The sequence below is a fragment of the Parus major genome, chromosome 1 (genome assembly GCF_001522545.3).
Source record: "Parus major isolate Abel chromosome 1, Parus_major1.1, whole genome shotgun sequence".
Lineage (NCBI taxonomy): Eukaryota > Metazoa > Chordata > Aves > Passeriformes > Paridae > Parus > Parus major.
The window spans coordinates 85,171,419-85,188,056 of record NC_031768.1 but is presented as its reverse complement, the minus strand read 5'-3'; the positions used below and the strand labels follow the sequence as shown (position 1 = coordinate 85,188,056).

General features: G+C 41.5%; 1 protein-coding gene across 1 annotated transcript in view; it reads right to left on the bottom strand.

Annotated features, from left to right (window-relative positions):
• Window positions 1–1,375: 1,375 nt before the first annotated feature.
• GUCY2F (guanylate cyclase 2F, retinal) overlaps window positions 1,376–16,638 on the bottom strand; it is a 33,784-nt gene continuing 18,521 nt past the window's right edge. The window contains 8 exon segments of the mRNA XM_033514461.1: window positions 1,376–1,454; window positions 6,885–6,976; window positions 8,022–8,116; window positions 9,411–9,509; window positions 14,040–14,214; window positions 14,293–14,485; window positions 14,791–14,954; window positions 16,299–16,447. Coding sequence (XP_033370352.1) covers window positions 1,376–1,454; window positions 6,885–6,976; window positions 8,022–8,116; window positions 9,411–9,509; window positions 14,040–14,214; window positions 14,293–14,485; window positions 14,791–14,954; window positions 16,299–16,447 — 1,046 coding nt within the window.

Sequence of the window (16,638 nt, the reverse complement as noted above, 5' to 3'; positions counted from 1 at the left end):
GGATTAAGGCAAGTTGACTAATGAGGACCTTCTGTTTTCCATAATATACTGCTGATCAGCCTGCTTCAGTGTGGAAGCCTATATCTGTGGGTGATATATGTACTAAATATTTATATATCAGTATATGTGCAGGTTTTGTCAAGCAGGGCTAGCCCAAGTGTGAGATCCTCTTTGTCTGGCCTTGGAGGATTAGCTGGTACTCTTAGGTGTAAATCAGCAGGGTGGTCTTCTGTGCCTTGGAGCTCATATTTAGCACTTCACATATGGTAGTGCTTATGCAGGTCTCTTCAGATTGTGTCCCATATTCAAATAATTTTGTTTATTTTATTTTTTAATGAGGGTTTTCCTCCCTTAGGTGATTTATAGGGAGAATTTCAGACAAAAATTTAAATATCAGTTAAGAGAGATAAAAAAACAGCCTGGTAACACACCCTGAATCTTTAAAAGATATGTTTGGGGAAAAGGAACACAACCAACAGTTACCTGCTGGGATTTGTCCTTGTGAGAAAACTGGCTGGAGCTTTAGTCTTCCTAGCAATCTGTCAGCCTGATATGGTGTGTCTTAAGGGTTTGTAACTAATCTAGACACTCTGAGTTTTCATTCACCCCTCCTTTTGTAGGGAAGTGGAAATGAAATACACATTAGTCCAGAGGAGTTGAGCAGAAGTATTACCAGTGCTTTTAGAGATATTATTAAAAATTCCTGCTCATATATTTTTTTCAGGGGACACCACACCTCTGCAAGTGTGCATGCTTCTATTGCAGCCTTGCTCTGATAACACCTACTGGATCAGGTCATGCTGTCACATTCCATGTGACTTCCAAATTCCACCCAAACCATAAATCCATTACCTCTTGTACCCATCAGTACCATAATGGTGAATACCAAAGCTGCATCCTGTTTCTGTCATGAGGTCTGGAATTACACTAGGCAAGAGATGTACATTACACAAAAACAACAGTAGGCAATTTGGATTTTTCCAGGCTTAAACTCCAGTTTTATCTCTGTGTTTACTGTGTACTGGGCTCTTCCTGGCACTGTGAACATCAACACAGAGTGGATTGATAATACACTGCAGACAAACATAATAATACCCAATGTCCCCCAGGAATTAATAGGATACTAGGTTATAAATTCACTAGGAAATCACCCAACAAGGCTATAGCTTTGCTGCTGTTCCAAGCACCTCTTGAATGAGACATGTTAGAATAATAACACATATTAAAAAAAAAAAAAAAAATTATGAAAAGAGAAAAATAGAGGGAATGGGGGAAAAAAAGACACTAAAACCAGTAAAGTGCAGACAAATAACACACAAGCAGACACTAAACAGCAGAGCTACATGGGGACTGTCCTACAGCTACTACCTCAGATCTAGGCCCTTTTGCCAAGGAGTTTTTCAGCTTTCCTCCTTTTGAACTCTGCAATTTCTTCCGGGAGTAACCCATGAGCTCTATACCTGCAGTGAACAGGTAGGCCATTAGAGAAAGAACCAGATCAGTTTCATCTGAAATAAAGAACAGACTGTAATGGAGACTGAGGGAAAGGTAAGTGTCTTCTGGTGACAGAAAGGAAAACAAATATGGGTCCTTGTTCTGGCTTTATTAATTCTTCTCTTGTCCCACTCAACTTACTGCAAAGGATGAGGTCAACTAATTAAATTTTAAGTGTCCAGAGAGCTCTTGGCACTCTTAGACACTTCTGCCAGGACAAGATGAATGACTTTGTTGATTGAGGAGTACAAACTATATCTTTATCAAGGCTGTTTCCAGAATCTATTAAATAAGATGACTCCTGGGAGAATGATTCCATTATTCCACTGATACTTTCCTCCATTCATTAAAGGGAGGAATAGAAAAAAACATCTGTGAAGACTTTACATTTGGTTAATTCAGTTCCTGCTTCAGTGCCTTTTCTCTTCAAGGGATGTTGCTTTCAGAAGCTCTCACCTCGCTAAGCTGTGGGCACATTTCCTGGTGGAAATCCTATTTAACAGTCCCAAGAGAAAGCCAGTTGACCCTGAATTTAACACCCTTTCCTGAGGAAGGCTAGAGCCAAGTTTCAGGTCTTTGGCCAGTTCTGCTCTACAAATGGAAATGCCTAGACAATTTATCCTCCCATGCTTTATCTAAATCTGGGAACATGTTTCTTCTTTTTAGAAACATTGATCCCTGTTTATAAACTTTCTCATGAGTGATGGTGCCTTTAGGGCTGGGTCGCAAGGAGAGGGAGCCAGGAAGATATAATCCTGATGGGTTCAATGAGGAATGACTTCTGGGAATCTACAACTCGGGTGAGATTTAGCTCCCTGGTATTTTTTTATCTGCAATAGAGATGTCTCCATCTAAGCCAAATATCTTGGGTTCTATTCTGAGCCAGTGGAGGGAATCTGGTGCTGCTGGACCACAGCAGGAGTTTTATCCCAAAACAGAAGAACTGCCAAGCAATATCTGTTTCTCTGCACTGACTCTTAAAAGACATGCAAGGTGACCAGAACAGAAGGAGGTAAATAACTTTTAATAAGATTAAATCCTGCCTGTTGCAGGGAGAAAAGGAGTCTTTGTTTCCAGACCCTTTAAGGAAGCAGTAACAAAATTCAGCCACACTTGGGTGAGCGTCAGGTGTTTGGTTTTTGAGTCCACCCAGCAGGATTTCACTCACAGGGGAGTGGAGAGGGCTGCTGCTGTGTCTGCACAACAGTGCAGCAGGTTGTGACCCACAGACAGTGAAGGCCTGGCCAGGGTATTTGGTGATCAAGCACGGTATTAGAGTGCCTGAGGTCCTCCTCCAGACACTGCTCACACAAGTATCAAATAAATGTTTGGCAGTGACTTGACTTTCAGCCACTGCACAAGAGCAAAAAGAAAGATCCAGTGTAAACAGAACTTGCACATCTCCTGAACTCACAAATGTTTGAGTATCTGGAGAGGTCTGATTCTGCAATATCCATTCCAGCCTCGGGAAAAAACCCTCTTTCTGGAGACAGCTGTTAGTTTTCCAAGGTCCTCTCTTCCCATCACCTTGCTTGCAAAACCAGCAGGAGAAAATCTGTGAGGTTCTGACTTTGCTTCCTTTCTGAGCACTGCAGTTAGGGTTTCTTGCTATTAGCACAATTTCTGTAATATTCCACTCAATTATCCCAGAAATTTCAGCTTGCTCAGGAAGAGCTTGTTTAAATATAAAAGCTGGTGCAATCACATCACAAGTCAAACAGTCTTGTTGAAAGGGAGATGAGTCACCAACTTTCATTCCCTTTCTCATCCTCCATCAGATTTCAGAGAAAAAGTCTTCTTTCTCACTGTCATTATGCCACAGCCATGATCAGAATACTTCTTTGTCTTCATTCTGCTGTTGTGTTAGGCAGTCAGAAATAATTTGGAGAGAAGGGATTGGGTGTGAAGCAAAACACATCTGTCCTGACATTGCATGATCAAGCCTATGAGACAGAGGAGGCTTTGATTTCCCTGAACAGCTCTTGTTAAATGTTATATAAAATTTATTTAGGAAATATTTTTATGTTGTTGTATAATTCCAGCTATGAGAGGACAACAAGAGATTTTAACTACTGTTTGGTCCACAAGCTATTTTATTTTTGATTTAAAAGTGCATTTGGCAGACTTCAAATAGGAGCCCAAGTGAAAGTGCTTTACTTATCTCCTCAGAAAGACACATCAGCAGTGACAGCAATACTAGAGCCTCTCTATGGATCCAACCAGGGTGCTCCAACACAGACAAAGCAATGACAACCTTGTACTGGGTAGAAGAAAAAAAATAATTGTCCTAATGACTGTCTTTTTCCTGGCTCATAAAAAGGTGTTTGTCACTTGGGGTTGGGTGATGGATCCTTGGAGCATCCTTCACTGTTTCTCACCCATTTATCTTTAAACAAGGATCTCAGTGTTTCCTCCAGGGCTGATCCTTATGCATGTGAGGGTGAGAGGGCCCCAAAATTCTCACTTATTCCTGGCTGCATCTTCAGTTTTCAGTGGTGTCCCACATCAGGTTGCACTTATCACCATGAGAGGTAATGGGCTAGAGGACCTATCAACCCTTCTGGACTTACTGCATGAATACATACAAGGTAAGGGATCTGGGTTTATGTTAAAAATCAAAAACTCTCATATACCCTCTAGGTAGGCATTGGGTGAATGGTTAAAAGCCTTTGAGAGGATTGACAATATGTATCTTTGCTGAATTATATTAATTTTTTTCCTGCAGTTAACTTAAATTATTTAAAGGGAAAGTTTCTGAATAAAACTACCTGCTGGGATAGAGGACTTCTGATGCTTTCAAACACTGTATTCAGTACCAGAGAAAAGAATTTCTGAACCAGGACAGTAAAAGTTGGAAATTCAGAAGACAAGAATGTCACTCATCTCCTTGGCATGGCAGATGAAAATCATTCTGGCTCTAGATTTTGTTCTGGTTTTGGGCCTTTTTTTTTTGGTTTGGTTTGGTTTGGTATGGTGGTAGATTTTTTTTTCCTTTCTGAATTTCATTAGCCATTGAATTTTTCCTAGTGTTAGATACTTTTTTTCAGTGCTTTGCAAAATGCATCTGAAAATTAGTCCAGGTCAGGCTTGTGTCTGGTAATTTAGTACAACCTCATATCTTTTCTGCTCTTTTGGACGAGATGAGTGCACCACTGGAGTTGAAAAGATGCTGCTTTTCCCAAAGCATCACAGGATGCCAACTTCAAATATCCCATGTTTATATACTCACAACTTTGTGCTTTTTCCATGTCTGATAGTTCAACCTCCCAGATAGTCAGCTGGTGTACCCTCAAAGGAACTTCACAGCCTTCCTTTAAACCTATCCTACTGAAATCTCAAAAGAATGTCTATCCTACAGGTAGTCTGCTGCTTGACTGCTTGGCACGCTTGGTTTTGCTGTCTCTTTATTTTGTTATGCCTTTTCTCTATCCAATCTGCCATTATTTCCTGTGCAGCACCAGGTGTGTGTGTAGAAGTCTGCCTTGAAGCGAGGGAAGGTCTAGAGAGGCTGTAGAGCTGTCCTGGTGTGTGTCATGCAAAGTTAACCCAAAGCTGCCATGAAAACCAGGTAAAACTGAGATTTGACCAGACCAAGAATGTAGGATTTATCCTTTCAATAGGAACTTCAAAAACTTCCATTCATAGGATCTGACCATAAATCCATGGGCCAGAGGTTTGCAGTCCCATAGCATGGACATAAGACCAAACATGATGTACTAACCTTCACTTAGTAGGAAACACCTCTCAGCATGGCCACCACAACTGCCACCTGCAGATGTTTGGGCTGCCCAAGTCACCTTATAAAGCACGAGATAAATACCAGTGCTCATAGACCTCGTGGTAAGGAAATGCCCAAGAGAAGATAAGTTGCCTCAGGACAGAGTGAAAAAAATGAGTAGAAGAGGAATTTATTCAGCATTTCCTTCTTCAGCTCAAAAGCCTGTAAATGAGGAAATCCCTGTGGAATTATACAAGGCAGTGACTTGAAACCACCATGCTGGCCAGCTAGAGAGAAAAAAACTTTCAGCCTCTTGATTTTTTGCCAAAATATGAATCATCAAGATAAGGCTGGAAAACAGGACATAATGTCTGATACCTATCTGGTAACAGCACAGCCTATGCATGAGGCAGTTCTCCAAATATTTGCTTTGCTTCAACATCCAGTTACTTCTTTCTGTAACTTGACATTTGATTTATATGGGGTATAAGTTCAATTTTGTCCCTTTGTTAGGACAAATATGATTTTGTGTAACTTTACTTTTCTCTTCTGATTACTGCCAAAATCACTCAACCACTGCATGACCTGTGGGGACAGAGGTACTACAAAAGAACAATGAGTATCTGCACCTTGGGACAAGTGTAGATCACCTCTGTCTCTGCAGTGTTATGGGTGGACTCTTCAGAGGTTACACATGGATCCTCAAGATCCTCTGATCCTAAGTATGTGGGGAAATGGGGATTTTTTTTTTATTTGCTAAGAGGGAATGAGGCAATACGTTGAGCAATATTGATCAGAAGTCAGAGCTACATTAAAACAGACCTTGTTTGCTGTCAGGCATCACTCTCTGAGGTAGTACTTTAGGACCTCAACAAAACAGGCATCTTGGAAAAGCCAATCGAATCAGACCCCTTAGCAAAGTATTTCTCTTTATTGTCCATAAAGGGAGTCAAGGCTGACTGCTTTTAATGTGGGTGACCACGCTGTTCTTGTCAAACAAATCTGACTCCTGGTTTTTATTTCCTGACCACAACATCCTTTCCAGGCATACAGCAGGTGACAGCTGAACAGGGAGTACTCTGTTTGCAAAGTCAGGCATTGCAAAGCTAGAAAACCACTTAATGAATTTTGAGTGCTCAGTCTTTGCTCACCTCCATCTGTATGGAGGCAACATTAAATATTCAATTACATAACAGTGCCACAAATTTGTAACACAAAGCTTTCTTATTCTTCTGTTAGAATGAAAGGGAAGAATACTTTGAATGAGGTTAATGTTTTGTTTGATGTTTTCAGCAGGAATTTGATGGAAAGGGAGAAAAATCTTGAGTCTCCTATACACTGACGACGCCAGAGACCTGAAAGTGTTCCTTCCCATGTGTCTCCTGTATGCACACAGAGCAGGAAGGAGATTCATGGAGGAATTCCCTGGTGTTCAGTCTCCAAGGGAATACAAGGGAGAAGCAGAAGTTTCCATGTCATGTCATTTCTTGGGAACTGTGAGTAAGGAGTGGTGCTGAAGGAACTGCATCACTTCTGAGTCCCAGTACTATGCCTGAACATGTAAGGAACTTAATATAGACTTTGCAAACAGATAACATGGATGGGCAGATTTTCAGCCTGTAAGCTCCAAAAGAGACCTCTTAATGAATGTTCTGGACAGTGATGAAGTCACACTTACCCTGGCTTTATTTCAGGAGGTTTAGGTAAGGGCTTCTGGAAGCCTTTTTTCCCAACCAGCCAATATGTTTCTTCTACTCCTTTACCCTGAAATGAAATCAAAAATATAAATAAAAAGCAGCTCTTTGACTGCCCTCTGCTTGATATGTAATTTTCCTCACTAGGTTTCTCTGGCTTCATACATATCCAGAGATAGACCATGCCTGGAAATCTTGGGCTGTCCTTCAGAATAGCTAAGGGATTATTTGAGTTTCATTTTCCTGAAAGAGGATATTCATTATCCTTGTTCCAACTGTCATTTACAAATTACCCTCATTGATTTGGGTCATTGAAACTACACAGCTGAACAGAAATTGGAAACTACAGGATCACTAATCATCTTATTTGGCAGTACCAGCATTATTAATTGAGAGATTTTACAACTCATTCGGAACTGAGTATCAGAATAATAACTTTCTCTCCCACCACTGATGATTTAGCTTTCAAGGTGTGATGCATCTGATGAACTGTAGGCACCTGTAGGAGAGTCAATCACCCTTGACTGAAAAAGGGGAGGAAAACCAACATTCATCTTCACATAAACTAGACCCTAGAAGTACTTCAGGTTAATAATTTCCTGAAGGGACAATTTATTCCCACTATGTAAAGGTTTATTTCCATTGACTAAGGCTGGAATATTTACCCCAGATCTCCACTTGCAGACATATGAACTTGCATGATTCCACTTGTCACATAAGACTGTCGAGGGACCTGAGGCCATATTTAGGCATTTTATTCTAGGTATTTAAGGAAAGGAAAGCTCCTACTTCTGTCTATTGACTGTAAGAGTAGAAATGATGTTTGAATTATTCACTACTGTCTTGTTTGGACATTGAAAAGTAGTGGCTTCTTTCAAGGGTGGACTAAATAGACAACTATATAAGTACTTATATAAGTACCAGCACATACAGCTGATTGTTTGATCCCACAGTCCTTCCATAACCACCTAATATATTGAAACAAATGAAAGGGACAATTTTGGAAGGATTCAGCTGAAGATTGGTGCATGAAGGTCAAAAAGATCTTAATATGAAATTCCTCAAGCAAGATGAGTTCCCTGTGAAGGTGTTTCACACAGCCCTGGCCTTCTTACCCTCAGTTCTGTTTTTCCCCTGGGTATGATTTCATAGCCTTCATTCAGACTCCGAAGTGTATCCACTGTACTTTGGCTGACATGAATTCTGTAAGCTGGGAACAGAAAGCAAAGCAGCTGGATCATTGTACCGCACACATGCTGCCAATTCCCCGCTGCTTCATCCTGACAAGGAGAAGGGCTCCAAAGAGGGAGTGCTCCAATTCCACCTCCAAGGTGTGTGGCTGTGTAGCTGTGTGGTGCTCCTCTATGTAGAGTTTAATGCTGACTGATGGATTCTTCCAGGCAGGGCTGTAAAGAGCACAGGGGGAGGGGAGATCTACTCTGGGTGCTCCCTGGAGAAGGATACCAAACACACTCAGTGTAGAAGTCCATCTCTTCATAAAAATGGTAAGTGGTTTTCCAGTAACATTGTCAGCTAGGTTGCTGTTTTATCTATTGCCACAGTATAACTAGGGAATGAGAAAGAAATGAAAAATAGCCAACTGTCCTGCTCCAGACACCCAACATAATTTGAAAGCTGGGATGAAGAGCAGAGAGATGGAGTTTGCAAGGGAACATAAAGAAAATGTGGCTATGCATGTAGATATGTCTGGATTTTTGGTAGTTTATTCCACCTAGAGCTGCCATTTAGTCTATGAACAAAGAGGGCAAAGGTGGAGAACTTTATTGAATTCCCATCTTCCCCAGATTGTTTTACAGCCACTGCTGGAACTCACTGAAATTTGTTATTGTTCTGGTTGTGTGAACAAGTCAGGAAATATTTCTAAAACATTTTCCCCCAAAATATTTTTTTTTGTTGAGCTTTTATTTCAATTTTGTCAATCACATTGCCTTCCCCTTTGACGGATGGGGTATGAGCTGATTAATTTTTTTTCCGTAATAATAAGAAAGAAAACATCAGTTTGAATATGTAGAGGAAGATCACACAGCTATGAGCCACACTTCCTGAGAGACTAACCTACTGTTTTCCTGTTTATCTACATGAATTTCTATTAATGTGGAACAATGTTGTTCTACCTGCAGTGCTCCTGCTGTCTCCAGGCTCAGTGGGACTTTCTATGGGTATGATGGAAGCAGTGCCCACATGTGCTTCAACCCTTGCTTTGTACTGGTTGTGAAAGGTAAATGCATTATTTTACTGTGCAAGAACAGCTCTGAATTAAGGGTTCTTAGCGCTGACTGAAATCAAGATCCAAACCATACTGGTGGAAGGTAGGACAAGATTCATGTTGATTTTGGTTGATGGGATTCGAGTCAGAGGTCTGAAGCTGGAAGGCAGGGTCCTGAACGCTGACCTACAATGGCAAAACTGGTGCCCTCTCCTTCAGGCTGCTTTGAATTCTGTCATTTGACTTTCCCCTTTCTTTGACTGTCCCAAATACTCACGCAGGCCCGTGGACTCCATTCTTGACGCCGTGTTCACCGTGTCTCCAAAGAGGCAGTACCGTGGCATGGTCAGCCCCACCACGCCTGCCACGCAAGGCCCTGAAAGACACGTCAGCTGCCTTACCCTGATGGTCCTGCATAAATCCAGGGGTTCACTGACAAACAAATCTCATCTTCTCCTCTGATACTCAAAAAATCAATTGGGAATGCAGAAGAAGGTTTTCTAAAGATCTCATTGGCCTTGGTGCTTGCTACAAGCAGTCAAAAGCTAAGAATTGCTCTGGATTTCGTGCTGGTGTTTCATGTCAGAGAAAGGTCGTGTGTGGTAGGTCCTCAGTTCACCATCATCTGGGAGAAATTTCTTCAGAGCTCATGGAAACTCAAGGACCATCATAATCTCATTTTTAAAAGCTTTTTTTCCGCTTGAGAAAACTAAATTTCAGATCCTGTGACATGCCCTGTAACCCACTGAAACAGAATTAAAAATCAGTCTTTGTTGTCCAGAGGTGCTAGCCGCACTCTGGACCACCCTGTGTCCCCTCCTTGGAAAAGAAGACACTTTTAGCTGGCCTGTCTAGTCAAGACCTGTTTTTTCCCCTCTTACTCATTTTTTATACAAGATCCATTCACCTCCTAAGTATCTTCCAAAGAATCATTGCCAAATTGTCAGGGAGAGAGAGGTATGTGTGCAGGATCCACATGAACATGCAGAGACTGGGAGATAAAATGTGTGGAAGCCAAACAGCTCAGACAGCTTTCATCTGGGGCATTTAGCTTAGTTAATGTTTAGACTGTACTCTGAAGGAGGAGATGCTAAATTTCATTGCCTACAATAAAAATATCGGGTCTGCAAAATAAGTGCAAAAATAAAAATCAATATGATAAGGTGTGGGGCTTCCTGCAGACAGAAGGAAGGACTCTCTGTATTTTCCGTCAGATGCATTCATGAGATATGCCTTTTCAGGCTTTGCTGCCCTTTTCAATGTCATGAGCTCTCTGAATTAAGATTTAATATAACTGATATCTAGGAAATCTTTTCCCATGCAAGATTACAAGAGATGTGAACATTGTATATCATCAACAGTATCTGAAATGGTTTGGGTATCTGTATAGGTCTGGGTTTTCATAATATAAAATGATTATAGGTTAAAATGCTGGTTTTAAAACAATAATAATAGTAGTAATTGTATCCTAATTTAGAAGTGATCAGTTACTTAATTTAATACAGTGAAATTTTATGATGATTTTAGCCTTATTTAAAAAAATTGATACTTCATATAGTTTTCAGATCTATCTTATGGACAATGAAACTCCATAGTTGAAAGCCATGGAGAACTTCACAAGAACCCCTCTTGCTGTGACCTCTGAAAAGCTGATGCTACCCAAAGTGGCTGGATTTTAAAATACTTCACGAGAATGCAAACTCAGAGGTAAGACGGGTATTGACTCCTGCCTGATGAAGCCTTGCTTGATAAAAGATTTTATAAAAGAGAGAGGAAGAATGGTTCATACAAAAAGTATTACAAGGACTTGAGCAGCATGGATCAAACTGGATCAAACTGGATAAAAAACAGCAGGCAGAGGCTGCTGGAGATCATCAAAACCTGACTTAAGGGGGTTTCTTTTCAACTGTCAGTGTGCCTCAGACAAAACACTGTTCCTCAGAATCTCTCACAAGTTAATTCCCATCCTTATCAGTACTCTCTAATTTATTTCAAGCTTTTCAGGAGAGGAACTATATCCACTAGAGGAAGTTTAATTCAGGTTTTCATCTATAGGCACTTCTATACACAACTGTAAAGGCACTGTCAATAGTCTCAGCCAAGGACCTTACAGTTCCCTAACTGGTCTTTATTGTGTGCATGCTAATGTGACATATACACAGAAAAAGGTCTTGTTGGAGACCTCTTATTCATGCTTCAGTAAGAGGTTTCCCTGAGAAAATACTATCTCACAAAACACTGCCTCTCTTCTTTTTGTGGTGATAATGCGACAGCAGCAGTCTGAAATCTCACTAAGGACCAAAGCTCCTTCTGTAATAGGTGTTGCAAGGACAAAAAAAGGTAGTTCCTGTTGAAAAAAGAGCCCTCACTGAGGAGGATCTGAGTTCCATTGGTTAGAGCACAGTGCTAATAACACCGGCTCATGGGGTTGATCCCAGTATGAGCCATTCACTCCAGCCATTCACTCCATGATCCTTGTGGGTCCCTTGCAACTCAGAGTATGCTATGATTCTGTGATTCCATTTTAAGAAGCACAAATAAGAGCAGATGAGCTTCTACTGTAGTCAGTGGAGACCAAGGCAATGTGGTCAACTGAGCTGTAACAGCTTTTCCACTCCTGCACATGAAGAGCTTTACAGGGTTCATTTACATGTCCTCAAAATGAGTGCAGGCTCCCTAAAAGTCCTGGAAACACCTCCATGTGGGTGCCTGAATTCAGGTTCCCTACTCTGTTGGTGCAATCACTCAGCCATTTCTTCAAAGCTCACAACATAGGAGAGGCAAGATTTATAGGGCAAGGTGTTATCTTTCCAGAATACTGCTTTTAAGCCTGTCCCATTGCAGAAAGTTGTCAGCTCCAAACCAGCCCTAACCATATAAACATTCCCAAAATTACATGTTCCCTGTGTTGAAAGCATCTAAGACTTAATTTGCTCCCTGCTTTCACCTCCTGTGTGTGTTCCCATTTTCCAAACAGCTTCAGCAGAAGGCTAAGAAAAACTTCCAGTGGTAAATCTCCCACGGTTACAAGTTTCAGAGGAAACCAGAGACCCTGTGATGAGGACATTATGACCTAGTTGTTTAATTACACAGGTTCATAGGTTTGCTTTGAAGTGCCAGGGCTTGCAAGGGTCAGTTAATGAGAGGCTCTGGCTAAGACTCTGCAAGGACCATCAGCAGTGCTGCAGAGTTTAAAAGTAAAGATCAAAGTGCAGGGCTGACTTCCAGAGAGCCTGACTGATACACAAATCATCTTCAGCCTCCATGGAAAGGCTTATTTTCTCACCACTGCTCTTGCTGACTGTCCTGCTCCAGCCCAGGCAAGGGTTGTGGGGAAACAGCTGAGTCAGCTGAGTTATCCTGGACCTGCAGTGAAGTCAAGAGAGGACAGCCAAGATTCCTGGATGTGTTTAAAGCAGGGGAGATTATGCAGACCAAACACCGGTCGTCTTGTCCTCTTGCCTTACCCAGGCTTTGCCACAAGCGGACCATGGGCATGGGCCATCAGAAGTTCCCAGAGGTGCAGTTGTCTGTTTCAGGGTTGAAAAGAAAAGGGTTGTTCATGGGAAGCCTATGCCCAAAATGCATTTACAGCTTTTTCTGAGAGGGCATTGTGAATTCTTCTTGGCACCAGTTTCCAGAGAGCAGCTGAAGTACATGACTGGGGGTCACACCCTTTCTCCATCATTTCTAGTACAGTGAAAGTGTCAGCCAAGTTCTCCTCTCCCCCAAGAGCTTCCCCAAGGCTTTCATGATGCTGGTAACTCCTTCTTCATGCATCTTTTCTCAGGAGAAACAGGGTCTAGGGTTAATCAAACTCTGCTGTCAGCTCTGTGGCTCAGAGAGCTGGTTTGCTTTGGAATATGTGTTTGTGGCTGCTCCCATGACACTATGACGCTTCCAGATCTGTGCAAAACAAAATCTACAGTCCTCCCCCTTCTTCCTCTCACACCCAATACAACAGTTCATAGCAATTCTGCTTTCCAGATATCAAGAGTTCACAAAAACAAACAAAAAGGTTACTACCCCCTGTAGACATCACCTAAGGATGTATTTTTTGGCCAACTGCATGGGAGATACATTGCAGAACTGCTGTCAACAGGCAGCAGCAGATGTTGCACAGCAAATTCCCCTCTTTCCATGTTGAAAATATGCTGCTGGTGCTCCAGAGACTCCTGCTCTGGGCAAGACAATCTGCAGCTGTAGTCTCGTCTAATTTCTGACAGAGTATAAAACACACAGTGCTCCTGTAATCATTCCTCAATGCTTTACACTTCTGTGAAGGGTCAACTAAGAATCACAAACTTCAAGAAAAAAAGTAGGGAGATGTGTTTTAGAGATAACTCCAAAAGACGATCTTATAAGGTCTAGGATTCATAATATTGATTTTAACTCTGCTAAAAGCACAGCTCTGTTTTTGGGATATTCTGACTGAGGTACTTCCTTTACTCTGCTTCTGTTTCCCAACATGTACACCAGGGACTAGGATACTGACATCTGCAAAATGCTTGCATGCTAAAGCTGTAAAAGTGTGGATATTATCAGATAAGCAGAAGGCTTAATGTAATATTGTATTATATATAACATAATGCCCCATATAATATTGGGTCAGACTCCTGGGCATTCTTAGTCATTGTTTGGCTTCCCACAATGGACAACACCTGGTACTTTAGAGGAAGAGGCAGGAAATCTGGTGACAAACAGCTGGAAAAAATCTCTTAATGGTTGACTAAAAATGTATAAAAATGATGAAAGTTCATACAACTCCCTTGTTGATGTGGAAGATTTTAAAGTGTCTTGTAAGGGTGTTTTTTGGAGGGCAGGCATGAAGAAAGCATTCAGAGTTGGAAATGCAGTTGAGAAGGAGCTCTCTGATGTTGAGGTGCATGCGGATGCTGCTGCCTACCTGTGTGCAGCCCAATTCGTATCCTGAGGGGGATGTCTGGCATGTGCCTCATTTTGAATGTTCCCACGGAGCTGAGGATGTCCAAGGACATGTTGGCTATTTCAGCTGCGTGCTTGTTTCCGTTCCGTTTTGGGAGCCCTGAAGCAACCATGTAGGCATCACCAATTGTCTCCACCTAGCAAATAACATTAAGTTAAGAAATACAGAAATTGAAAATGATGGAAAGGAAACACAGAATAAAATTACTTCTCACCTTGTAAACATCATGGTTTCCAAGAACGGCATCAAACAGCGAGTAGAGGTCATTCAGAAGGTCAACTACTTCAATGGGTTCACTGAGGGCTGAAATGGATGTGAAACCCACAATGTCATTGAAGTAGATGGTCACCTGGTCAAAATACTCCGGTTCCACAGTGCCACCAGTCTTGAGGGCTTCTGCCACTGATCTGAAATAGCAACACAAAAGAGATGGCAAGGACCAAACCCTTTCCTAGTGCATACTGAAGAGCTCAGGCTCTTGTTTTTCTGTGTTCAGATCTTCCACTAAATAGAAAGTTCTGTATGGCTGTAACCAGCATTGATTAGAGTTTCTTACTCTGATTTGAAGGTGCATGTCAAAACTGATGGTCAGGTCTACAATGTTGCTCACATCTGGGGAAGGGTGTTGTCCAGACTGGCTGTGGGTTTGTTTTGGGTTGTTTTTGGTTTGGTTTCCTGAGGATTTTTTACCACCTAAAGAACCCGTACTTACGGCGGAAGCATTTGTGACAGCAGTTTTTCTGTCTTCTGTTTTTCAACCTCTAGCTCTTCAGTCCGCTCACTGATTAAATCTTCCAGGTTGCTTGAGTACTGCTCAAGCATCCTGAGCATTGAGTCAATGATATTGGTCTTTTTCCCTTTGTTGATGGTTTTGAACTGGAAAATCAAACTGGAGAGTTATTTGTCTGCCTCTTTACACCACTATAGCTCTCTGGGTTTGGAAAGGAACAAAGAACAGTGTCAGTGCTAAAGACCGACTTTTCCAATGGGAAGAGTTAAAAGATAAAGGAAATGGTGAATTAGAAGGTGAATTTGCATCAGTCGGTGAGGGTTAGATGAAATACAACCTTATAGTAGTTGGAGTTATGTCAGGCTGCAGGTTTGCAACCCCATTTATCCTATGAACAATCTACAGGGTAACTTGCAAATCTTTGCATTCAGAGGCACAAAGTTCAGGGTTTTATCAACACTTCTAATATTTTTATTAGAATTAGAATATTTTTATTTTTATTTGCACACTGACATGCATGTGTACTGCCAGCTCCATTCCCAGTTCTTTGCTGAATTGTGCTTTCTCCTCCTGACCTGAAGTTGAGCCTCTGGAACTTTTGGATAATTTGTGGCTTTAGAGGCTGTCTTAGCCTCAATAGTGGAATCACTGGTTTCAAAATTATTCACAGCTTCATAGAACCCAAAGATAAAAATTGTGGACATTTGCTTACATGGTTTGAGGAAATGCCCTAAAAGTGTGTCAGGGAAGGTTTAGATTGGATATTGAGGATATTTTTTTACAGAAAGGGTTTGTAAAGCCTGTTTGGAACAGACAGCTCAGGATAATGGTGGAGTCACCATCCCCAGAAGTGCTCAAGAAACGTGGATGTGGCACTTGAGGACTTGGTTTAGCAGTTCACATGGTGGTGGTACAGGGTTGATTATTGATGATCTTAAAAGTCTTTTCCCATCTTGAGTTTATGATTCTATGACCCTATAAGAACACAGGAACTACATTGCTTGATCAGAAAGGGGGTTATTTTGCCAGTACCTGTTCATAAGACTGAACAGTAACAGGTATCTGGGAAAGCTGTTGAAACAGGCCTCAGGTACAGTCATATTTCTCTGGGATATTATCCAAGCTTTCACCAATCTGGAACTGAGAGACCTCCTATGCCAAATGTTGTATCTTTGTCTTTAACAGTCTTTGGAAAATTTTCCTTATAGTCACATAGTCACAATTTAAAGACTTAAGATAAAAAAAAATTTGATCTGAAGGTGCAAAATTTACAAATCTTTCATCTCCATGAGACGATCTGTGCAGGTACACTGCAAATCTGAAGATACCAGGGCTGCTTCATCACCCCTAAGTCAGGACTCTAGGGCTCTGCAACTTCTTAATTCTTAAATAACTGAGCTAAAGCAAAAAATAAACCCAAAACCAAACAAAAAACCACTTCCCTGCCAAGAGCAAACAAAGGGGTTACAGCAGCTTCTTTATTCACTGACCTTATGAAATACCTCCTCAAAGGTTGGACGTCGTTCAGGGGCTTCAGCCCAGCATTGCTTCATTACCTGGATGCATGTGAGAGGGGCTACCTCAGGAGCTATGTTTGGGCGGCACAGGGGAGGGGGCTTCTTCACTTTCTTTATAATTTCTGTGGCAAAGAGAAGAATGAGAAGCACACTGTAAGATGGAGGGCCTTGGTAGGGGCAAAGGACGTGGACCTTTTTGTGTGTCCTTTGCTTGCATGTTCAGCTGTCACTCTTAGCCCTCAGCACCCAGTGTCTGTGACAAATGAAGCTGGAGGTTCCTGCTTTTCTCTGTTGGGAGTCTCTTGAAGGGTTT